The sequence below is a fragment of the Zootoca vivipara genome, chromosome 7 (genome assembly GCF_965207765.1).
Source record: "Zootoca vivipara chromosome 7, rZooViv2.hap1.1, whole genome shotgun sequence".
NCBI lineage: Eukaryota > Metazoa > Chordata > Lepidosauria > Squamata > Lacertidae > Zootoca > Zootoca vivipara.
Window position 1 is genome coordinate 95,063,317 of NC_142590.1, and position 25,025 is coordinate 95,088,341.

At 54.4% G+C, this 25,025-nt stretch overlaps 1 protein-coding gene across 1 annotated transcript; it reads right to left on the reverse strand.

The window, feature by feature from the left end:
• Positions 1–323: 323 nt before the first annotated feature.
• On the reverse strand, positions 324–12,226 carry TGM5 (transglutaminase 5). Its single transcript, XM_060277507.2, has 12 exons — positions 11,970–12,226; positions 10,169–10,420; positions 9,224–9,342; positions 8,496–8,624; positions 7,582–7,759; positions 6,682–6,820; positions 6,263–6,366; positions 5,510–5,749; positions 2,967–3,311; positions 2,725–2,885; positions 2,322–2,455; positions 324–821 (listed from the first exon to the last, which is right to left on the reverse strand). The coding sequence occupies exons 1-12, from the start codon at positions 12,199–12,201 to the stop codon at positions 647–649; spliced, it is 2,208 nt and encodes a 735-aa protein (XP_060133490.2). The 5' UTR covers positions 12,202–12,226; the 3' UTR covers positions 324–646.
• Positions 12,227–25,025: the final 12,799 nt, after the last annotated feature.

Consider the following 25,025-nt stretch of genomic DNA (forward strand, 5'->3'; position numbering starts at 1 on the left):
GCGGGCTGCTTTCTGCTGGCTTCGTTTTCTCACGCTTCGTGTGGTTTTCCCCATTCGCGGGACGCGGCTCAGGTGTGTTCCCTACAGGCCACAGGTGGCAGGTGGCGCCGCGCAAACCGTCATGCATTTCTAAAAAGTCGATCTCTTAGTGCGGCAGCATTTACCCTCTGGAACTCCCTGCCCCTTGACCTCAGGCAGGCGCCTTCGCCGCCCTCTCTCGCATCACTGGGGAGAGGAGGGTGCGCAAGACATTCTGGTTCAGGAAAGCCTGTGCACACGCGATAGTTTATTGCCGATTTTTTGTTCTAAAGATTTGCTCTTACTGACAACCTAATAATTGTTTTATTCTCTTTGTAAGCCGCAGATTTTTATGACATTGATCGAACGATTAAGCGTCTCAATCTCCACCAGCGACGGTGTGTCTGCGCGGGACAGGGGCGCAGGATAGCGAGGAGTCTTCCCGGGAAGGGCTGCTGCCTGCGCTTCCCGCCCCCTTCCTGGACGGGGAGAGGCGGGGGTCTGCGGCGGCAGAAGGAACCGGCGGCGAGGCGGCGGCGATGGGTGGGAATGCAGACTTTTATAGGAGGGGACAGAGGGGGTCTGAGCAGTCGTGGCCCTTGAGGCGCTGCCAGGGGTCCCGGCTTAGTCAGTCCCTGCGACACCTCCATCCCGAGCGGGGGGCCACTTGCAGCTGCTTGTGGCCCTTGACTGGGGGGAACTGGCTGCTCTTGAGTGTGACGTGCAGCTGCCGGGGGCCGCTCTTGTAGGGCGTCAGCTGGAGCCGGACACTGGTCTGCTTCCGGGGGCCCAGGGGCCCCAACCTGCAAAGAGAAGAAGAGCCTGGCAAAGAGGAGACCAAAGGGACCGGCACAGCTCTGAGGCAGTGATGAGCCCCAAATGGCCAGGGGTGGGGGGGAGGTGGGGGCACTCACAGGGCCAAGGAGGCATACATCATAGCAGTGTAAAGCTGGAAGGGACCCTAAGAGTCATTTAGTCCAACCCACTGAAGTGGAGAAAACAAATAAATAATCTGTCATCAAGGATGCTTTAGTTGAGATTCGGAATTGCAGGTGGTTGGACTAGATGACCCTCAGGGGTCCCTTCCAACTCTACAATTCTATGATTCTGTCCCTGACAGGTGGCCATCCAAACTTCTTGACCAAAGAGAAGGTCCCTGTGGGAGAGGGTCTTCTTCTTCTTCTTCTTCTTCTTCTTCTTCTTCTTCTTCTTCTTCTTCTTCTTCTTCTTCTTCTTCTTCTTCTTCTTCCTCCTCCTCCTCCTCCTCCTCCTCCTCCTCCTCCTCCTCCTCCCCCCTTCACGACAAAATACAGCATCTCCCTCCCTGACTGGCAATAAAGGCCTTGGCCCCCAATGCTACGCTCCTGTAAATCAGAAAGGGCTCTTGTAAATCAGAAAGGACGATAAATCTTCCAGTTTGTATGGTTGCTTATTCCTTTTTTTCTAAAGACTCTTTCAGCACATTGTGAATATCTTTTCCTGCTCGTAGGTCTATCTGCTGTTTGTAGTTTCACGGTGCCAGAGAGGCAACGGAATGTATTGCTGGGCCCTTGACTTCCAGGGATGCTCCTGCTCAGAAATGGCTCCAGAGCTGATATTGCACGGGGAAGGGGAAGGGGCCACGTGCACATTCGCACATTCACACACACACACACACACACACACACACACACACACACACCAGGGGGAAGGAGCCTGCCCCAAAGATCTTCCAAAAGGCAGAGGTGCAGAACTGTGAACAATCATCCTTTGGCCTGCACTTCCTCCAGGAGATCAAGCGCTGGGAGTGGAAGCTTCCACTGCCCCCTTTGCCCCCCCCAAAGCCCCCTGTGAGAAAGTAGCAGCCAAACCTAACAAAAGACCACAGAGATGTATTGCTGACAGGCAGAGACTCAGACCATAGAAATGCAATTGGTAGAGAGGGCTCTGTGTGATGCCACTTCCCCTCCTCTCTTGGAGAGGGAGGAGCATAGAGTACTTCCACTTCCTCTCTCTTCCTTTGACCATCAAAGAGGGCAGATGTCGCCTGTGCCAGGCAGATGCCAGCTGGTTATACTGTCAATGTAAGTATTTGCTTACATAGCTTTTATTACTGCTGTTGCTGTGATCCAGTGCATGCTTATAAAGTAAGCCAGTCTTCTTTTACTTCCTTCCAAAGTTGTTGCCTGAACAAAGTTTTACAGTCTGCCATTTTAAATTTTGCTGCCAAGGATGGGATTGTGGAACTCTGTTCCCCCCCTGCATGTGGGCGCCTGGAGGGATGTCTTGCAATCCGCCTACCCGCCCCCTGCCCCCTTACTCACTGTATCTGGGGCTGGCCCTTCACCAGCCCACTGCCTTCCATGGTCAAGATGCAGCTGTGCACGGGCACTGAAAGGGGATTGGCAAACACCACCTGGATCGGGAAGGGCTGGTTCACCACCACGGAGGCCAACACCTGTGCCAAGGACCAAGTGGTTAGAGCAGAAGGGAGGGTGGCTCTTTGGGACAGTTGCCCACCCCCAGCCCTCTCTTTGCCTAGTTCCCCACCCAAACCACATAAGGTGCAGACGTATGGGCCAAGGAGGGAGCCGGTCATGTGTCTTGGCTCCTTTGCCCCCAGGAACAGAGCCTTTGGAAAACTTTCACTGGACCCCACGGTAGCTGCCCATCTCCCAGGCAAGCAGCCCACTACCCCCCCCGCCAACCCAGAGGTTATGTGCCTACATGGATGTCCAGGCTGGGGCTGGCCATGGTGATGGTCTTCTCTGCCAGGGTCTTCTGCCAGGTGGTGTTCTCCTCGCCCAGCGCAATGATGCGAAGCTGCTTATCCTCTCCCAGCTGCTGCCCATACTGCTGGTAGGAGATCCTCCAGGGAAGCTCCTTCTCTGCAAAGAGGCCCGTGTCAGAGGAGGACGGCACTCCTTTGCCTTGGGAGGCCTGCCCAGCTCCCGATCAGCTGGCCTTACCTTCCTTGGGGCGGAGGGAGAGGTACAGGGTCTCCTGCCAGAAGGGCGGCCGTGGGTGGCCATCATGCAGCACAGCCTGGGCGCTGAGGCTCAGCTTGAGCTCCTTGTGGGCAAACTCCAGGTTGCAGGCCGCCAACACCAGCTGGATGTCCTGGCCCACCTCAGGACTCTCCACCAGCCGGAGCCTCAGGGAGGTTTGGACCGTGGCTGGCGGCTCCCGGAAGCTGTCGTCCACAGGGGCAGAGAACGCAACTGGAAGGACTCCTGACCTGTATCGCACTGGGGGGCTGAGCGGCTGCCTCTGGCCAAGAGCCTTCAGGAATATGCGGCGCTCTGCCGAGGAGCCTGGGGGGAGAAAGGAAGGACAAGGCAAGGCCAGTGAGTACACGGGGTGAGGCACCCCCCCACCCCCATCCAGAGCTTGGCTGAGGGCGGGGAGGGGAGTTTGAGAGCCATCAGAGGCACCAGATCTCTGCTAGCCTACTTGCAGTCTGCATAAGATGACCCTTGCAGGATCAGGCCCTCCTAGTCCAGCCTCCTCTTCTCACAGGGGCCAAGCAGATGCCCCAAGGGGAAACCAGCAAGCAGGACCCTTGAGCACAAGAGCAGCCCCCTTCCCTCCTGTGGCTTCCAGCAACTGGAATTGCGTTCTAGTCTCTCACCAGGGAGGAAGAGCAGAACTAGCAGGGTTAGCCGCCCTGAATTTATTTATGTTATTCTATTTACTTATTAGGGACCCAGGTGGCGCTGTGGTTAAACCACTGAGCCTAGGGCTTGCTGATCAAAAGGTCGGCGGTTCGAATCCCTGTGACGGGGTGAGCTCCCGTTGCTTGGTCCCAGCTCCTGCCAACCTAGCAGTTCGAAAGCACATCAAAATGCAAGTAGATAAATAGGAACCGCTACAGCGGGAAGGTAAACGGCGTTTCCGTGTGCTGCTCTGGTTTGTCAGAAGCGGCTTTGTCATGCTGGCCACATGACCTGGAAGCTATACGCTGGCTACCTCGGCCAATAATGCGAGATGAGCGCGCAACCCCAGAGTCGGTCCCGACTGGACCTAATGGTCAGGGGTCCCTTTACCTTTACCTATTTACTTATTAAATTTATAAACTGTCCGCCCTTCACCCAAAAATCACAGGGTGGTTTTTACAGCATTAAGATACAAAACGAAAACACAAAATACATAACGTAACAAAAAAAAGCAGAAAAACCAGTAACAAACACTTTTAAAAAGCCATAGATTGTTTAACCAGCCTAAGGCCTGGGAGAAGAGGGATTTTTCTGCCTAACACCTAAAGACATGTAACGAAGGCGCCAGGCAGGACTCCCTGGGGGGAGCATTCTACAAGCAGGGAGCCACTGCAGAAAAGGTCCATTCTCATGTAGCCACCCTCCGGACCTCTTGCGGAGGAGTCACATGAAGAATGGCCTCGGAGGATGATCGCAGGGTCCAGGTTGGTCATATCCTGAGCTATTGAAGGCTTTATAGGTCAGCACCAGCACTTTGAATTGGGTCTGGAAACAAATTGGCAGCCAGGGCAGTTGGGCCAGGATTGGCATCATATACTGAAACCATCTTTCCCCAGTGAGCAACCTGGCCGCTCCCTTCTGCACCAGATGAAGTTTCTGAACTCTCATCAGAGGCAGCCCCACCTATAATGTGTTGCAGTCGTCTAACCTAGAGGTTACCAGAGCATTGACAACAGAAGATAAGGGCGCAGCTGGGCCACCAGATGAAGCTGATGGAAAGCACTCCAGGCCACTGAGGCCACCTGATCCGGACGTTCCCCCAAGTTGTGTACCCACCCCATCAAGGCCACCTCCCAGCCATCCAGTCTAGGGAACCGCCCTGATCCAGAGTGAACTTCAGTTGGCTGGTGCTCATCCGGTCCATTATCAAGGCAAGACAATAGTCCAGCACTTCCACTGGCCACCTGCTGGCGTAAAGGACAGCTGTGTGTCACCAGCATATTGCTGACAAGGGACTCCAGATGACCCCACTGTGGTTCCATGTGGATCTTTTTGCAGGCATTTTGCAGCTGCTGTTTAGTGGCCAAGAAGCTGCTCCCAGCTGGTGCTCTGAGGCTGGTGCTCCACCTGCTGGAGGTTTTCTGCAGCGCCAGCTTCCGCCCTGTGGCCCCAGGCCCTCGAAGACCCAATCACAAGAAGAATCATGCGCCACAAAGCCCAACCCCAGCCAACTGCCTTGACAGTGCAGCAACCCTCAGGCTCGCCCGCGTGGTGCTTGCGGCAGCCTCTTAGCTTCCTGCCTTTCTCTCTGCCCCAGCCACGAAAGGCGCTTTGCTGCCACCATCACAAGCAGGATCAGACATGCTGGCTGAGAATTTCACAGCCTTCAGATGAGGGAATTGCACCCTGCAATTTAGGGGCCTGCTGGCCAAGAGGCCTCTCCACCGGCTCTGTCTCCAGGCCAGAACAATCTGTTCTGCTCCTCTGTAACCACTTGCAGGAATGGTGAATCCGGATGACAACTTCTGAGTCAGGCCAGCTGGCCAGGTGCAGGATGGGTTCCTCCACCTCCCTACCTTCTGGATATTTGTAGGCGCTGGTGATGTCTTCCCGCTCATCGCTCCCAACGCATTTGGTGCTGATGTTGTTCCCAACAGCCCTGGTGTCCCACTGGAGCTTCTCCTTCCTTGCCCCGTCCAGCAGCCAAGCCACGCGGTCAGCATTCACCATGGAGAACACAAAGGGGGCATCAAAGCGCAGGTCCAGCTCTCCCTCCCGGATGGCTCTGACAGGGGCTGGCCCACAGCAGTATAGCCCTGCCAGGAGGGAAGAGAAACGTCAGGGCTGGATCAGTCCAGGGGCCCATCTAGGTCAGCATCCTGTTCTCACAGTGGCTGCCCAGATGCCTTTTCTGGGAGTCCACAAACTGGACCTGAGCACCTCTGGGAGTCCACAAACTGGACCCGAGCACCCGATCCATCCATACCCCTGCCCTTCTTTCATAGGGGAGATTCTCCACCCCCTTGATCATTTCACTCGCCCTTTTCTGACCCTTTTCCAACTCCACAATATCCTTTCGGTGACCAGGATTGTACATAGTACTCCAAATGTGGTCTCACCTTAGATTACTGGGAGTTTTATTTTCAGTTCCTTCCCTAAAGATCTGTAGCATGACGTTTGCCTTTTTCACAGCTTCCACACCCTGGCTCAGCGTCTTCATGGAGCTGCCCCTGGCGCACCAAGGTCCCCCAGAGACACAGTGAGGCATGATGGGAAAGCAGTCAGGCCAAGCCTAGGCCAGGCTGGAAGGAGGAGCGAAGGAAACTCACCATTACTGCGCTCCTGGGGGGTGGCATCCAGGACCTGCCAGCCATGGTAGCCTGGGGGAAGGTCTCTCCGTGCCATCCAGCACTCATTCCACACGTGGAAGTTCCTGCAGCAGAAGACAAGCAGAGCCCAAAGAGGTGGTCTCGCTAGCTGGGAGGGGTGTGGTTTGTGGTAAGATGCATCTCTGGGGTCATCATGGGGGGGTCACAGAGGTCATTTTGTCCAACCCCTTGCAATGCAGGAATAGGATAGGAAAGCCCTTGCCTCACTCCATCCCTGGGAAGGAGCCCCTGAGTCATGGTGGTCCTCCCTCCATCACATGATGCAGAGAAGAAGGGGCCTTCATGCGCTCTGGGGCAGTCGGGGGGGAGGGGATTTGGCAGTCGGGGGGAGGGGCCCCCAGGAGGCAGCCCCATCTCACCAGATGCTGTCCTTGCTCTCTGTGGGCAGGAGGTGCCCGGCCTTGTCATAGAAGACATCAATAATCAGGTTCCCGTCCTTCTCGTGCCCCGAGTCGAAGTTGGTCACCACCCGTGAAGGGATCCCAAGGCATCGCAGCACTGGGGAGAGGAGGGTGCAGCTGGGTGGCGTCCTGGGCAGCTGTGACCCCTCCCCACCCGCTGCCCTTCAGCTTCTGCTGGTGGAACCAAGTGCTGCTGTTTTCCCCTCTCCCCCCCAGAGAAGGGATGGCTGTGCCAATTCTGCCGGGATCCTGCACTTGGCTCCTGTAACTAGCCTCTGAGCATGTTAATAGTGAGAAGCAGCAGCAGCTTCAGCTTGCAGTGAAAAAGCAGCTGGGGTGAGGCTCTTACAGGGACCCCCATATCTGCCCAGTCTCTGGGCCCCAAGAGTTAAGTCTCTCTCTGTGTGTGCATCAGAGGGGACTTGGGGGTCCATTTCTCCAGCCTACTACTTGGCTGGCCCACCCCCCGTTTTTCCCCCTAAGGAAAACCTGCCTCTCCCTTTGGCCCAGGTAGGCCATCTGCTTTCACCGATGGTATTTAAAGTCGCCCTGTGTTTTGCTACTTGCCCCCCCCTCCATTGTCCACCTCCCCTTAAGTACCAAGCTCTCCACAAGTTTGCAGTCAGGAAAAAAAGCTGTGTTTCTTAAATTCCTTGCTAGGTGAGGAAGTTCGTGTTCCCAAATGCAACTTATCACTTTCCTATTCCAAAAACAGCTACTCCTCATTACACAAGGATCTTGACAAATAGTAGCCGGACAGTCCCCTCCGCACTCTCCCTTCTGGCTTTGCAGGTGAAGCAGAGGCCTCCACCTTTCCCTGGGGAGTTGCTCCCAGCATGCATTGCTCCCCGTCCCTACCTGTGCACATCACGGCGGCAAAGACCCAGCACTGCCCATACTTGACCGGCCGGCCCCCGCTGCGGTCCCACTGGGTCAGGATGGCGATGCTGCCACTCCACTCAGTGGGGCGGACGCCCCCAGAATAGTCCTCGCTCCAGTTGCCCAGGAGGACCCCATTGTCATCGTTGCTGTTGATCTGGAGGGGGGAGGGGGGAGGCAGCCCCATGAGTGCCAGAGGGCCCCTCCAGGCACAGCCAAGCTCACGGCCACTCGACTGAGCCTCCCAAAGTACTTTGAACTTGCCCCTTGTCGAGTTGCAGCCTCATATAACTCTAGCGTGCTTGAAGCTAATTAGTTCATGAAGGGGTTAAATCATAGAGTGAGCTGTCCTGTCCGCCTCAGCCTATGTCATTACCTGTCACTTGGAGAGGAATTGGGTCACCAAACCTTTTGTTTCAGACAGAACGGAGTCTCAAACCAGTGAATGTTCTGGCAGCTGCTTCTTGCAAGGGCAGCCCTATCTACCCACAATGCATTGCAGCAGTTGAAACAGGAGCCTCTCAGAGCATGGCCCCCAGTCGCCTGGAGCACTCCTGCCATGCGCCTGCTCTTTCCAGGGGAAGGAAAAGTGTTTGTGTACATGCAGTTGTTTTTCATTTTAATGGGTTTTTAATGGTTTTTGCTGTGTTGTGAAATGGCTTCAAGGTGCTGCTTGGGAAGTGATTTATGAGTGAAATAAGCTACGGCAAGCCCATGTGGAACAGCCTGTACACTGAATTCCTGGCTGGCTGGCGTGGGGCATGGGGAAGGCCACGCCTCTTGCGCATGCTCCATTGCACTGTCTCCTGGCTGAGGGCAAGTCCAGCCAACTGCTTTGGGCCCACATCCCACAAGGTCCCACCAGCCCCACCCTGAGTCCCAACAGCTCTTACCATGGCGCTCAGCACCCGGCTGATGTAGACAGGGCTGTTGCGCAAGGAGCAATCCCTGCCTGGGTCGTGCAAGAAGTGCAGGCTCCTGTCCAGCAGCTTCAGGCAGATGCCCACAATGCCCTCCTCAAACTGCAGAGGAAGAGGAGATAGAAGGATCCAGCTCAGCTGGTCTGGCACCTGCTCCAGGTGGGGCTAGGAGAGACTCCTGACTGAAATCTCAGAGAGCTGCTGCTGCTGCCAGCCAGTGTGGGCAATAATAAGCTAGATGGAGCAATGGCCTGACATAAGCAAACTCGGACAAATGCAGGCTGCTCTTTGGCTTGGCCTGGCCGGATTCTTCTTCTGGGCAGGGGCCAAGGGGAACTGGAGGAGGGAGGGAGGGCTGGGCCTTGTCTGGCTGGGGCTTGTGGCTCCCCCCCCCCACCACTTGCTGGACTCCAACTCCCAGCTGCCTCAGCCAGGCCAGTGGTCAGGGATGGAGAGGTCAGCTGGAAGTCCAGTCATGCCTTCAGAGCCCCATCTTTAGCCAGCCCTAGGGGAGGCTGCGCCTGCTGCAGCACAACCCTAAGTGGAGCTTCCCTGGATAGAGCCACTCTACCTTAGTGTAGTCAACAAGAGTGGGGGAAGGTGGTTGGTCTCAGGAGCTGCTTGTTTGGGCTTCCCACTGGGAATGGGACTAGATGAGTCATTGGCCTGATCCGGCACTGGGGTTTGCCTTAGGTACTTGCCTGCCCAAAGTTCCAGGGCACTGGGCGGATCCAGTCCTTGTTTCCCTGGTAGATGAGGCCCTGCTCGTTCAGGATGTACTCCTCCCTCTCCAGCTCGCTCTCCAGGTAGACGTCATCATCTGAGAGGCAGGGCAGGGGGACAGGTCAGAGTATGGAAGCCCCTCCTCCAGGAGGCAGTGATGGCCACCCACTTGGAGGGCCTGGAGAAAGGATTAGGCCAGGAGGAGAGAGCGGGCTCTCGAGGGCCACTAGCCAGGCTGGCTCTGCTCTGCCTCCACAGCTGGGGACAGCAATGCTCCTGAATGCCTGTTGCTGGAAAGCGCAGGAGGGGAGGGGGCTGCCCTCGCACTCTGGTCCTGCTTGTGGGCTTCCCCAATTGGAGCATCTGGTTGGCCACAGTGACAACGGGATGTGGGCCAGGTGGGCCCTTGGCCTGATCCAGCAGGCTCTTCTGAGGTTCCTTCCCCTCCTGGGACCCAGCTTCACCTCCAAGCTTCATTTCAGGAAGAATGGAAGAATCAAGATCTACATCAGAGTCTGCTGCCCCTGTGGATCCTGCTGCCTGAGGCAGTTGCCTCCCCTTGCCTCATGGGTGCACTGGCCCCACTCCCCTCCAGGCCCAGGAAAGCCCCCCAATGCTCCAAGGTCCAAGGGAGATGCTACAAGCCCCTGCCCCCAGATGCAGACCCAGGACTCTTCCGCTGCAAGGCTGAGCAAAGCCAAACATTGGGGGGGGGGGCCTGGCAGGGATGGGGGAGATTAGCAGCCCAAGCTAACACATGCCTGTTCTTGCTAGTGAGCATGAGAAGGGGCAGAGTCCACAGAGCTGCGTTGCTGATAGGCAGAAATACAATTAGAGAGGGGGCCTAGAGGGGTAAATTGCCATTAATATCTCCTCTCCTACCCATTAAAACCCAACCGCCCCAAGGGCCCTCCACCCCCTACCTGGGCACCAGGCATTGAAGAGCAGGATGAAGTCCCCCAGGTAGTAGAACTTGGAGGTGTGGTCGGAGTCGACTCGGATCTTCAGCTGGTAACGCCCAATGGGTGCCCCAGCCGGAGGCCGGACAACGACGTCTGTGGATCGGGGCCCGCTGGCGGCGCTGGCGGTGGCTCTCCAGGCGCGCTTCGAGTCCGGCTGTCCTGGCCCCACCGGGAAGATGGATTGTGTCCCCGCCTGCTGGTCTGGCTGAGGCCCTGCAGAGTCAGGGGGGAGTCAAGGGGAGCTGGAGGGTCTCTCGCAGGGGGTCAGGCCAGTTCAAGGCAGCCCAACGGGGCATTGAGCAGCCAGGAAGAGCTGGCCCGGTTGGACTGCAAGGGAGCTGCCATCACAGAAGGTGGGAACTGGCTTGCCCGCAGAGGCTGCCCTTGGTGGGCCATCGTGCCCCCTCCCCATGCTGTCTACTGCACTAGAGCAACAGAGACAGGACCTGGAAGAGGGTTCAAGACCCCACACTTAACCATGACATTCACGAGGTGACCTTCGGGGCCAGTCACTTCCTGTCTCAGTCTAACCTACCACACAGGGATGCTGTTGTGGGGATTAGAGGAGGACTAAGACCTGGGAGACGAAGGTTAAATTCCCCATAAAGCCATGAAGTTCACTGGCTGTGACCTTGGGCCAGACACTACCTTGAGCTCCATGGAGAAACGGGTGGGATATAAATACAATAATGAACACGTAAAATAGAGGCCCTGCTTCCTGCTTTTGTCTGCAGCAGCCGCTGCTGCTCAACGAGACCCTTTCAGCTGCTGCTGCTGCTGCTGGCAATAGGACCCCACTGGGTCTCCGCCAAGGTCTGGGACTCCCTTGGCACCTGCTGGCAGGCAGAACTCTGAGCTTCCCACTCCAGGAGCTCCAATGGCCTTGGTTGACTCAGGGCAGCAATCATCAAATGGTAGAGTTGGAAGGGTCAAATGCAGGAATCTCAACTAGATTATAGAGGAGAAATGATCATGCAATCTCTATTAAAAAAAAACCTCCAAGGAAGGAGAGTCCACAGCCTCCCGAGGGAAATCGTTTACTGTCAAAAGTTCTTCCTGATGTTGGAATCTCCTTTCTTGTAGCTAGAAGGCATGGGTTCGAGTCCTACCATCCAGAGCAGGAGAAAACAAGCTTCCCCCATCTTCCATGTGACAGCCCTTCAGATATTTGGAGATGGCTCTCCTATCTCCTCTCAGATCTCCTCTTTTCCAGGTTAGACATGCCCAACTCCCTCAACCGTTCCTCATCAGGCTTGGTTGCACCCAGGCAGGCAGCATTTGCCAGGCAGTCCAGATGGAAGACAGGGAGGGGACAAGGCAGACCACAGGAGCCAGAAGAGACCCCAGGGCTTGCAGCAGGTCCCTTGCCACTGGGTAGGCCTCCTGAGAGGAAGGATGGTGCTGCCCTGGACGTGGTGAGGGCTCGGGGCCAGAAGAAGAGCCTCTTGGAGGAGGCCAGTGGCTCACCTAGTCCAGCCTCCAGTGGCTGTGGGAAACCAGCAAGCAGGATTTGAGCCCCAGAGATCTCTTCCCTCCTGTGGCTTCTAGCAACTGGTATGCAGAAACATTTGCAGCCTCCGACTGGAGGCAGAGCAGAGCTATCCTGGCTAGGAGCTTTCAAGAGCCCTCTCCTGCATGCAATTGCCTCATCCTCTTTTATCTCCTCTCCTCTCATGGGGGGTGGTGAAGTACTGGCAGGGCAGGGCTGGTTGGAGACCCCAGGCCAAGCCCCTTCTTCTTCCTCCTCCCCACCTGCTCCTACCTGTCTCTGCAATCAGGTGCAGGGAGTCTCCGTGCAGGTAGCCTCGGCCCTGGAAGTGGAGGGTGATGGTGAAGGGCTGCCCCCGCCGTGCGATCACCTGCTGGCCCCCCATCTCCGCTGTGCGGTGCTGCAGGTTGTTTTCGGTGCTGTGCCAAGTGATGAACGCCAGCTGCAGGTCTAGGGAAGAGCAAAAGGACATCGGCGGAGACTGCTGGGCCAGGCTGTGGCCCATCGAATTCTGTTCTCTCAGTGGCCAGCGGAATGCTTCTTCTGGGAAGCCCCCAGGTAGGACCATAGAGTTGGAAGGGACCCCAAGGGCCATCTAGTCCAACCCCCTGCAATGCAGGAATCACCACTAAAGTATCCATGACAGATGGCCACCCAACCTCTGCTTAAGAACCCCCAAAGCCACCTTCTCCCACTCTTGCTCTCCACAATTCTAAGCTAGACTGCCTCTGTCCATGGAGGCTCCATTTAGCAACCATGAGACACTACGAAGAGCCCTGTAGCAGCTGGATCAGAAGGGGCTCCCATTTAGCCCAGCGTCCTGTTCTCACAGTGGCCAATTCGATGCCCATTATGGGAAGCCCAGAAGGACTCTCCCAGCCACCGATACTGAGAAGCATTGCTGGCTCCAGCTGTGGAAGAGCAGAGCCATCCTTGCTTGCGGCCACTGAAATCCCCAGGGAGGGGAGCCGGAGCAGCAGGAGGAGAAGGGGCCAGGGCATGCAGAGGGGGGCTGAGGAGAGCCTGGGAGGAGCAGAGCCTGCCCCCCTCTCCCTCTCCTCCTGGGCTCACCCCTTCCCCATCCCACTCTCCCCCCCCCCCCGCCAGTCCCGCAGGCCAGGACTCACCTGCGGCCATGCTGCTGCTCTGTCAAGCGCCTCCTGAGGAATGCCTCCAGGCTGCTGCCCGCCTTCCTCCTTCCTTCCCGGCAGGCCGGAGCCAGAGAGGCGGAGGTGTGGCAGCAGCCACGGCATGAACGATTCACCTTCCTGCTCAGTCACCAACTTTCTTGGCACAGCAGCATCCCAGGAGCAGGCCAGGTGTGGGCGCGACGGGCACTTGCTGAGAGAAATGTTCGCCCCACCTGCCCGGCTCTCCTCTCCTCGTGGGAACAGAGGGAGCAGCTGCCTTGCATCGAGTCAGGCTCTGGCTCTCTCTTGCTCCAGTGTGCCTGCACTGGCTGGCAGCAGCAGCAGCGGCTCCGCAGGGTTTCAGGCAGGGGAGCCTTTCCCAGCCCTACCCAGAGATGCTGCTACCGGGCATCAGACATGGGGCCTCAAAGGACATGGTCCCCGTTGGTCGGGGGTGGGGAACAGCAGTGGATGGACCTCAATGTCGGGGCAGACCCCACCTCCCTGCAGGAGACAGCCCACAGTCGCATCCAGTGGCCAACTGCCCAGCCTTTTGTGGGGGGGGGGTCACTGCTGTAGCGCCACCCAGAGGTCGCTTTCGCACAGCTGCTCTGCGGGATGGAGGTCCAAAGAGGCCCTTCTGGTCCTTCACAGGAACCTGCCCTTGGCCCATCTCACTCAGCGGGGCCAATGCTGGGGTCACCGCCAGGTGTTGTGGAGTCCCTGCTTGCAGCAGTCTGCGTGGGTTGTGGCCAGGGATGACGGGAGCTGTAGTTCAGCAGCACCTGGAGGGCTCTGCCTGGCAGGCACTGACTGGCAGCATCTCTCTCTGTCTTACTCTTGAGGGTTTCCGATCTTCTTATTCTTCCCCCCTCATCTGGCTGCCCTATCTTGAGTTACGGCCCTAACAATAAAGGAAGACGCCAGTCCTCAGAGTTCACCAAAAAGGGCTGAAAAGCTGAATTGACAGAAGAGCAAGGAGAGAGAGAGAGAGAAAGAGAGAGAGAGAGAGAGAGAGAGAGAGAGAGAGAGAGAGAGAGAGAGAGAGAGAGAGAGAGAGAGAGAGAAAGAGAGAGAGAGAGAGAGAGAGAGAGAGAGAGAGAGAGAGAGAGAGCACTCAGACCCAGAGCTTTTAAGTGCAGACCTTTGCCTGGAAAGAGCAGGCAAAGGGGAATTGCAGAGAAGCCCTGAGTCAGACCACTAGCCTTTCTCACTCAGTTCTGTCTACACCAACTGGCAGCAGTTCCCTGGGGTTTCCCAGGCCTCTCAGGAGGGGCTGCCAGGAACTGAACCTGGGTCCTTCTGCATGCCAAGCAGGTGCTCTGCCCTTGTGGAATGTGGGGGGTGGTCTCTTCCTCAAAAAGGGCCCAGTGCACCCTCCCCTCTCGGCCCCCAAAGGTCCTGGGAAGCGTAGTTTGTTAAGAGTGCTGACTTCGCAGAGCTACAGTTCCCGGCATCCTTGGCAAAGGGGCGTTCCCAGGATCCCCCACAGATGTCAGGATGTGGCCCTCGCTGGCTCCCCATGTGTAGTAAGAGGAGCCTGGTGGAGGAGGAAGGGTCATGGTGCTTGCAGAGGAGAGAAGCCCTATCAGGAGGAGAATGCTGCAGCCTGCTCCAGGACCCCAGGTTCTCCCCCCCCCCGTTGCAAGGCTGCTTTGCCCCCCCCCACTGCTAGGTGCTGGGCCATCCCAGCCACAGGCGTCTCCCACCAGCCGGAGGAGCAGGAAGTGCCCCTGAGTTGCCCTCTCTGCCTCTCAGGCCCTGGGCTTTGTGGTGGGCAGGCCAGGACCAGCCTGGGAGACAAAGGCTGAGCCACTGTGGTTTCTGGATTCCTTCTCCCTCCCCTGCCAAGAATGCCTGAGCTGGTGGATTAGCAACTCTGCCTGTCATTCTGCCTGTCTCTCTGTCTTTCTGCAGACAGAAGGGAAGGACTTTGTGTCACAGTGCCACCCCCATCCCATAGTCCCCCCCCCGCTTGCCTCCTTTGGTGCCTCAGCGCCTTGCAAGGGGATCTCCCTCAGTGGGGCAGCCAGTTGGACCCCACAGAGCATTTTCTGCAGCACATAGTGAAGCTATAGAACTCCCTGCCACAGGATGGCCGCCAACCCGGATGGCTTTAAGGGGAGGAAGAGAGGTCTGTCCAAGGCTCCTAGCTGGGATGGCTCTGCTGCCCTTCCACACCTGGAGGCAGCAGTGCTCCCAAATACCAGTTGCTAGAAACCACGAGAGGGAAGAGAACTGCAGCTCTTTGATGGTGTTTCCTGCTTGGCAGGGGGTTGGACTGGATGGCCCTTGTGGTCTCTTCCAACTCGATGAATCTATGATTCTAAGGTCCTCCTGCACATGCAAGGCTTCTCCTCGGGGCCCCTAGTTGGCCCCTTGAGAACAGGGTGCTGGACTAGATGGGCCCCCATTGGCCTGGTCCTGCAGGCCCTTCTTTTGTCCTTGAGTTCCACAGTTTAAAACTGATACAGTGCTATCTTGGTTTATGAACTTAAACTGTTCTGGAAGTCCATTCTTAAACCAAAGTGTTCTTAAACCAAGGTGTGCTTTCCCACAGCAGCGGGGGAAACAATTTACACCCAACAGGAAGTGGAACATGTTCTGCTTCCAAGGCAAAGTTAACAAACCAAAGCACCTACTTCTGGGTTTGCAGCATTCTTAATCCAAGTTGTTCATAAACTAAGCTGTTCTTAACCCAAGTACCACTGTACTTCAATTTGTCTTTCAACATTCAGCTTTGTTAGCTGACCCCGTTAAGTTCTCATATGATGAGGGGGACCACACTCTACCCAGTTCCTCCTCATAAAAACCCACCTCTCCAGTTCAAGTTACAGTAGTTCAGGTGTGGCACCTGCCCTGTGGGTCTCAAGCAATTTGTTTCAGTGTTTTTGGGTGACTGAATCAGTTGTCACTTTCTGCTACTCCCCTTCCCATGCCCCCTCCTTCCTCAAGTGAGGCACTCATCTCTTTTCTGTCTGTAGTCTAGTCCTGAATGGAGGAATCCTGACTTTTTCTTTTGGTCACTCTGCTATGTACAAAACCAGAAAACAGCACAAGCCAACCACAAAGAAAAAATATGCACCTGATAGCAATCTGAAAAGACAGGAATGCCTGGCGTGCTCTGGTCCATGGGGTCACGAAGAGTCGGACAGGACTAAACGACTAAACAACAACAACAACAGCAATCTGAGGTGTGTGTGTGTGTGTGCGCGCGCGCGCACGCACGCTGAGAATTTGCTTTCATTTCTTTTCCAGTATGCTAAAAAGGGCACGGAAGGAGCTTATATATATGTAAATATATGATTTATTGCCCGCTGTTCAGTGTAATGTCTGTAGGCACTTCACATGAATTAAAGCACAATGTTAAAACAGTTTAGAACAACCTACAACCACAAAACTAAGGTGCGTCCTAAAAATATACATCTCCGGTGCCAATAGCCAACGTAAAAAGGTGCATATTCAGGATTTACAAAAAGATGTAGAAAGATGGTGTCAGATGCAGCTCTGCAGGGAGACAGTTCCACAACTGCAGGGCTGCCCTGTCCTCTGTCAGAAAAGACCCTGAAGGGAAGAAGGTGGTCTTTCAGATATTTGAGGTTTAAACACTCAAATGAGCACCTTGAATTGGGCCCATCAACAGAATGGCAGCCAATGCAACTGATTTAAAACAGGGGTTATGTGAGATCTAAGAGGGAGGCCAGCTAGGAATCTTAACTGCTGTGTTTTGGACCAGCTGAAGTTCTGAGTCATCTCCCAGAGCAGCCCCATACAGAACACATTGCAACAGTCCAGTCTCAAAGTTACCAGTGTGGAGTACAGTGGCCAAGTCATTTCTGCCCCAAACGGGCCGTAGCTGGAGAACCAGCCAGAGCAAGGCATACCGGTAGGCGCTCTAAGCCCAAAGGCCAAAGCATCCTTATGTGACAATGTGGAAGCCACAAGCATTTCAAAGCTGCAGACCATCCAGGACTTGCCGGTCCCTGTCCCCCCCACCCCCACGGCATGGGAGACACAGCACCTCTGTCTCTTCAGGATTCAGCCTCAGTCAACTGGCCAAATTCCAGCCCATTGCTGCCTCCAAGCCTTGCTCTACCCCAGGCATGTCAAACCTGCGGCCCTCCAGATGTTTTGGACTACGATTCCCATCTTCCCCAACCACTGGTCCTGCTAGCTAGGGATCATGGGAGTTGTAGGCCAAAACATCTGGAGGGCCGCAGGTTTGACATGCCTGCTACCCCTTCGACCTGCCTCTCCCAATTCAGATGGAGCAAAGAGATAGAGCTGGGCATCACCTGCAAACTGATGGACTTCACTCCAAAACTCCCAGAGGCTGCATATAGATGGCAAATAGCACAAGGGACAAGATGGACAACTGCCAGGCAACCAACAGCAGGCAGGCTCCCACAACTACCTTCTGGAAACGGGCTTGGAGTTAGAGGCAGGAGCAGAACCATCAAAGCCCAGTGCCCCCCACCTCCCTAAGCTGCTCCAAAAGGATCCCATGCTCATCTGTATTGAAAGTCAACAAGAGTTCAGGGATCCATCTTTCTCCTGGCCCATGGCATCAGCCAGGGTGACCAAGGCAGTTTCAGTGCCCTCATTGGCCCTGGAGCCAGACTAGAATGGATCCAAGTAATCAGCTTCCTCCAAGCCTGCCAGAAAGTGGACCCCCCATCACCATCTTGAGCGCATTGCCCCCGAAAGGGAAGCCAGTGTTTTGTAAGGAGGCAATGCTTCACCACTTCCTTCAAGGCAGGTGGTTTCCCCCCCCTCCCGTGAAGGATGAATCACTCCCCGTCAGCCCCCTATGGCTAACACTCAGAAGCCAAGATGGACCTGGGTTCTTGAACATCTATATTTAGCTGCTGTCAGGAGAGCTGGAGTGAACTGTCATCAATATGCAGCTGAGAGGCAGCCCTATCTCTCTCCTCCATCTGAATCAGGGAGGCGGTTGAGGTGCTAGACCAGCGCCTGGAGGCAGTGATGGCTTGGATGTGGGCCAAGGAACTCAAGGTGGATCCTGGAAAGATTGAGATGTTTATGTGCCCCAGGAAGTAGGGAGGCGGCCTCTCCTGTATGGCCTTTGCCCTGGAAAGAGCCGGTTTGCAGTCTGGATTGGACCCTGTTGCTGGAGGCTCAGGTGACTTCAGTGGCCAGGAGGGCCTTTTTTCAACTCTGGCTGCTTCCCCAGCTATAACCCCTTTTGGACAGAGAGGATTTGGCCACTGCGCTCTGGACTTCCAGATTGGATTACTGCAATGCACTCTCTCGGGGGCTGCCCTTGAAGACAACCCAGAAATGTCAGTTGGTCCAAAATGCAGCAGCCAAATTATTGGCTGGGGTTCTAGTTAACCCCTGTTTCAAAACAGCTGCCAGTTCCTTTCCTGGCTCAATTCAAAGTGCTCATGCTAGTTGTTAAACCACTCTGGCCCTAAATGTTTCCAAGGCCTCCTCCATCCCTACAGACCCTCTCAGGAGCTGAGATCTCTTGGTAGTTCCTCTGCCCTCAGAGGCTGGGGGGTGGGGTGGAGCAGAGGCTCCTGAGAACGTGGTCTCTGTAGCTGCAGCCCCCAGGTTGGGCCCTCTCTCCCCCCAGAAGCTTGCCTGGCACCCTCATTGTACAGCTTCCAGAGGATGCTGAAGAGACTCCTCTCTGCCCTGGCTTTGGACACCTGCCTGAGCTGCATGTTTCTAGGACCCACCTTCTTTTGTGGTTCTAAGTTATTTTACATTGTTTTTAGTGCTGAGTTTTAATTCTGTAACCCAGCCTGGGATGAATGAATGAATGAATGAATGGCTAAGGGGACAGGTGGGTGGGACACACTATTTCGAGCAGCTTGTCCACATCCTCCAGCTGCAATGATCTAAACCAATCCAGTGTAGATGGGAAAGGCAATGCTTGAAGCACTTCCATTGGACGTGGCACATCCACGTCCGCCTGAATCTGAGCAATTTTGTTCCTGAAGAACTTTGCCAAGTTGTCTCTGCGGGTCTTTGAGGAGGTCGTGGCAACACTCTCTTGGCCAGGCGGCAAAAGCCCATTCACTTCTCAGAAAAGCTTTGCCAGATGGCAGCTTAGGGATGCAATGGTGGCAGAGGAAAAGCAGGTTTTCTTTGCTGCCAGCCCAGCCAGGTGGTGAGCATGGGGGTGCAGCCTCACCTGTGTTCAGTCAAGTTTGGGCTGAGCCTTATGCCACCTGTGCTCTAGCCACTGATCCTCCTGTTTCGTTGCAGGCGGGTCACTGGAGTGACAACACGGACTACAGGCTCCCTAGTGACAGTGAGGGCACTTTGGAGCAACCGTGTGAGTGGTTCTACATACCATCTTATTCCATAAGAGTGAGACAAGAGTCTTGGCCGGAGTGCCGGCTCTGTCAGATGGAAACATGCCCCCCCCCCACCGAGTGTTCATGAACCCATCCGATTCCCTCTGCCTCCAAGACTGGACCAACCTGCAGAGTGGCATGTGCTACCTTCAGCCCAAACCTCACCAGGGAATGGTCTGCCCAAGACACAGAACTCACAGGGAGCGTGACCAATGCGCTCTGAGGAAAGACCCGGCTGAGGACCTGCAAAGCCACATGGGTGGAACCACGGATGTACGGAGGCAGAATCATGGCGGAAGGGAAGGGAGAGAGGCCATTTTCCAATTGCCTGACACTGCTTTTAAATACTTCTTGGGTGGTGAATTTTCTTTAAAAAAAAGGAACCAAGGTGCTTGCACAGCTGCTGTGTTCATGTCCTGTCAGTGTTTAATTGGCATAATAGAATCAATAAATTAGAAGGTGAGGACAAACAGCAGAGGGAAGGCCTCTTGGTATGAACAGGAAAGACTGAAAGGGCTCCTCATATACCAGTTCAACTACGTGTGGGTGTGGGGAACATGGGTCTAATCTGAATAGGGAAACAGTCATTAGCATCTAAAGAATGCTCAGGTGTGAGCAAGCCCAATATCTTGGGCTTGGAAAACAGGTGAAATAATTCACTCAGTTTCTCTGCAATCTCCTTTACCTCTTTTGGCACTCCTTTGCCTCCCTGGTTGCCCAAACCACCTATGCGAAATTAGAGGGTTTTGCCCCATTGTGCATTGCTTTACTCTTCTTATAATAAATTGCATTTGCTATTTTCCTGTCCATTCACTCAGTTTTGAGAGGTCCTTTTGAAGCTCCTCACAATCCCTTTTTGTTTTAACCCTGAACAATTTGGTTCAGCCCAAAGGAAATGTGGTGGTTACTAAGATCCTGCATGGGTTTCTCAAAAATAAGTCATGTCAAATGAATCTCATTTCTTTTTGTTTGCTTGTTTGATGGATCAGGGGAATGCTGTGGACATTGTGTTTCTTGATTTCAGTAAGACTTTAGACAAAGAACCCCATGGTATTATTGTAGAGAAGCTGGTAAAATGTGGATTGAACGAGGTAACCCTTAGGTGGAGTTGTAGCTGGTTGACTGACCAAACCAAAAGAGTCCTCATTAATGGTTCCTCGTTATCCTGGGGAAAAGTGACAAGTGGGGTGCTGCAGGGTTTTGCCTTGGCCCATTGTTGTTCAATGTCTTTATAAGCCACCTGGATGAAGGAATTGAGGGGATGTTCCTCAAATCTGCAGACTTTGCCTTTCAGCTTCCTTTTTACCAATCCCCTCATGTTGGGAAAGTTTCCTCTTTTGAAATCAAATGTGACTCGACTGAGACCTTCCTGGCAATTGTTCCACTTAAATTCATGTTCACATTTCTGAACACAATGGTTGCTCAACAACACTGGCATCTTGCACCTGGTCCTGGGCAGTCAGTGAATGGTAGGCACCCCTCTAGTCCATAGCTACCAAATTATCCCTTTTTTTAAGGGATTTTCCCTTATGCTGAATAGGCTTCCTCGCGAGAAAAGGGAAAACTTGGCAGCTATGCTCTAGTCGGGTCCAAACTGTTCCAGGGCACAGTCATTTCCCAGGTATCCAGCCCTTTGCTGCAAATGAAAGACACCGGTGGCAAAGATCCTCCTTCACTAAGTGTCCTGTGCCCCCTCCCCCCTGGGCAGTCCTGGATTCTGTCTGGGGTGAGAAAAGGACCCAGGCACTCAGCAGGTGTGTTGGGAGACAAATCACACAGGGGGAAGAGGAGCAGCAACAGCAGCAGCAGCAGGAGGAGGCCCTGCAGGCAGCTGGGGCACCAGAAGCTCAGCAGAGGAGGCTGGCCTGGCCTGGCCTGTGTCCTGCTGCCCCATTAAGGAGAGCAAGCTTGGGAGGCAGCTGCCTTCTGGTTAGTCTGCTGCAGCAGAAATGGTAAAGAGCATAGCTGCCAAGTTTTCCCTTTTCTCGCGAGGAAGCCTATTCAGCATAAGAGAAAATCCCTTTAAAAAAGGGATAACTTGGCAGTTATGGTAAAGAGCTTGGTGGCACCTTAAAGACAATAACATGGGTTTGTTATAATAACATGCCATAATAGCATGGCAAGCGCTTTGTCTACTTCCTCAGACTCAGGCTGTGAGCTCCTGAGTGGCAGGTGCATGTCTACATGGTGGAGGGGAGAAAGGGTAAACCGTGAGGTCAGAAGAAACCAAATGCAGAAAAGCATAAATGGTGATAAATCGCATGACTCAGAGCTTTTCTGCACTTAGCTTTCCTCTGCTCTTTTCCGGCACTTTAGAGATCCGTTTCCAGGCACCTTCTTGTTTTTTGTTTGCTCTGGAGCTTTCTTCTTGAAAACCAGCTCCTTAAAGCTCAGTGGCTCTCATGGCTCTGCTCCGCTCCCACAGTTAGAGGCAGCCCTGCTTCTGAATCCCAGTTGCTGGAAACCACAGAGGGGAGAGTTGCTCCTGTGCTTGGATCCTGCTTGTTGGTTTCCCACTGAGGCATCTGCTTGGCCACTGTGAGAACAGGATGGGCTCCCTTTGGCCTGATCCAGAAGGCTCTTCTGGTGCTCTTTTGTCTTTCACATAAATGCTCACACAGATATCCTGGCACAGGAAGCCTGATAAAAAACCCTCATTCGGATTCTGTGCAGAGGTGAGAGCATGGAGCCTCTTACACGCTTCAGGCCTCCCTCCAAAGCCCCTTCCTTGAATGGGGGTCCCCTCAACAGCTAGAGAGTGTTCCGGGAGGTGTAAATATCCCCACCTGTCTTTTCTATGTTGCCACTTCCAGGGCCAGCTGGGCATGTAGTTGTTTGTTTGTTTGCATGGACTGGATGGGAGATGGCAGTTGAGGGTCAGATGGGAAGATGTGCCAAGGGAACGAGACTCTGGTGTTGTGGGCAAGATAAAGAGGTCCTCGAATAGTATTGCCAGGGCAGACGGGCAGCGGGCAGAATTGGCATTTGGGGCTGTTGCAGGGCTGCTCCTTGCCTCTATGTTACTGTTTGCTGTGTCCTGTTGCTGCTAGTAAGTACGGGGGTGGTGTGGGGTGTGGGGTGGTCTGTCTGTCAGCAAGTGCCGGTCCGTGAAGGGAAGGCTCAATGCCCAGAATTATGGCTCTAGGTTACTGATGATGATGCACCTTAGAAAGAGCCTTTTTTATCATTTACAATTTTTACACTTGAAACAATGACAATACTTCAAGTACTGTAAAAACAACAACACAGTTGATGTTGACTCACCTCCCATGGTTCATTTTGTTGCTTTCTTTTCCCCTACATATACTAATACCATATCTTATTCTTCTCAGCTTTATATTTCAATATTTCTTACTGCTGAATTTATACTTTTACTGTTAACTTATGTTACAATATGTTTCCAAATAGTCTGCAAAACATTTCCAATCTTCTTTGAGTATTTTTTTATCCTGATCACTTATTCTATTTATCAATCCTGCCATTTCTATAGATTCTATTAACTTTCCCATTCTTCCTCTTTTGGTATTGTATCTTCCCTCCATTTCTGAGCACACACCAACCTTAGAAAGAGTCTTAGAATTGTGGAGTTGGAAAGGACCGCGAGAGTCTTCCAGTCCAACCTCCTGCAATCTTCTGCCCAACATGGGGCTTGAACTCACCACCCAGAGCTTAAGAGTGGCTGGGGAAACCCAGCCAGATGGGCGGGGTATAAATAATAAAATTATTATTCAATTATTAAGAGTCTCATGCTCTACCGACTGAACAGCTTTACTAGGTGTTTGGGAGCAGCTGGTGCTGCAGCTCTGCCCTTTCCTCTTCTAGGTCTGCCCCATCCATGGATTATCATTCCTGGGGACCATTTCAGCTTCACTGACCTGTTTGGCTTCTTTTTGGGGTGGGTATTGCAATCTGAGGAATGCCTGATGTAATTTTTTTTGTTGAGAGTCTGTGTCTGACGAGTCCAAACAGGGTAGGGGTGGGGAACCTTTTTGGCTCTGGGGCCCAGATTTTGATTTGCCCCCCCAGCCAATTTTGACATGTGGGAGGGGCAACCTACCTGCCTGTGGGAAATGAGAAGGCACCTGTGGGCTGGCAAAGGGCTTCTTTCTCCTGCCCAGCAATGAATGGGCAGGAGGAGCATTGGAAGGGCACCTGCAGGGCAAAGGAGAAGCGCTCCATGCTGCCAAGGCTTGCGGGAAGCAGCCTTCATTCCTCCTGCATCAGCCAGGGGTGCCCCCCCCACCTGCCAGCCCCCCTGGCTCCTAGCAAAGGAGCAGTAGAGGGCAGCTCACTTGAAGCTCCCCATTGCTGCTTTGAAGTATGAATGTAAGCCATAATGCACCTGCTCTGCCCGGGAGGTCCTTATGGTGTCAGGTGCAGAATAGGGGGCTGTGGGGACTCTGCTGGGCCAAATCCAGTTTTCTGTGGGAGATTATCAATAGATTGTAGAGCACCCCATCCAAGTTGCCACAGATGTCAAGGGCCTTGACACCAACACTCACCTCCATTTTGAAAAAATTAGATGTGGTGGCCTCAGTACCAAGCCAGCTTTGTTTGCACACACACACACACACACACACACACACACACACACACACCTTTGCTTCTCCAGACAAGCTGTTTATTCCGCATTCGTCCTCCTTAGGAAGGAACGTCCTGATCTGCCTGCACAAATCTTCTGCAGTAGTCGGACTTGCTAGGGTCTTTGCTGAACATTTGTTCTGGTTTGCTCACAGGGTGGGTTTATGATATGAACATGGGAAGCTGCCTGATAGCGAGTGAGACTGTTGGCCTCACCCTGAGCTGGAGATGCTGCTGGGACTCCGCCTGACCCCTTCAGGGAAGGAAAGATGCTCAGCTGCAGAGCTGCAGTGGTCCTCCCCCCTGTCCCCCCCCCCCAGGATGAAAGGCAACAAGGATGATACATCCTGCACACACCTTGATGTGCTTGCGGGGAATTTACAAATCCTCCTGTTAGTCAGTCATTCACCTCACACTTTTTATTGCAATTCCCCATCTTGCCCTTCAGGGGGTTGCACTAGATTACCCTTGGGGAGCCCTTCCAACTCTCCAATTCTACTTTCACTTTCCAAACTTCAAAGAGTCCCACCCTTTTAAAACTTGATTTCTTGCTCTGGAGCAACAACGAGAGCCCTTTAATCCACTTCAGCTCAGGAAATCTAAACTTCTGGCATGTCCATTAATACCTCCTGCCAAACACGGACAGACTGAGAGAGTTCTGGGGCTCCCGGAAACGTGGCCCCTGTTTTGTGACATGTTTGGTTGGAGTTTTCCAAATCAAAGGGGCAGCAGCTCCCAACCCCCACCGCAAGTTGGTGGCTCAGTCGGCTCTTCTCTCAGGGTAACGGCAGCAAGGAAGCGGGGTGGGGGTGGGGGCTGTCCAGGAGTCAGGGAAGTCCCGGTTGCTGGAACCGCCGCCCCCGCCGGCCAGCAGCCAACGACCTCGGACGGCCAGCCCTCCAAACGCCCAGCCCGCCTCCTCGCGTCCGACGGCCAGCGCCTCTTCCAAAGCTCCAGCGAGACCTCCTTCGACACCCGGGCAGCTGTGAAGCCAGGGATGGCCGCTGCTGGGGGCGCTTTGCCGAGAGAGCGAGCAGGCAGCGGCTCCAGGCTTTTCCCTGCCTTTTTGGACCCGGCTGGCGCAGCGGAACCGCCCCGTCGCACCTGGCCGGCTTTGCAGCGGTCCACTGCGCCATCTGGTGGTGGACCTGTGCAAGCGCGACTCGCGGGAAAAGGCAGCGCGCCTCCCGGTGGCGAGAGTGGCGAACTGCACAGCAGAGGTCGTGCCAACCTGAGCCTGGCAGCGTCGGGCGATTCCTGCACGCTCCCTACTTCAGTTCTCCGGAGAG

Excerpts from the sequence above, each read along its gene's own strand:
- TGM5 (XM_060277507.2), bottom strand. The coding sequence starts at position 12,201 with ATGGGCCACAGCCTGGCCCAGCAGTCTCCGCCGATGTCCTTTTGCTCT. Across the intron at positions 9,343-10,168 it reads CTTCAATGCCTGGTGCCCAG|ATGATGACGTCTACCTGGAG; the intron begins GTAGGGGGTGGA and ends CCTGCCTCTCAG. Across the intron at positions 822-2,321 it reads AAGGGCCAGCCCCAGATACA|GTTGGGGCCCCTGGGCCCCC; the intron begins GTGAGTAAGGGG and ends TTCTCTTTGCAG.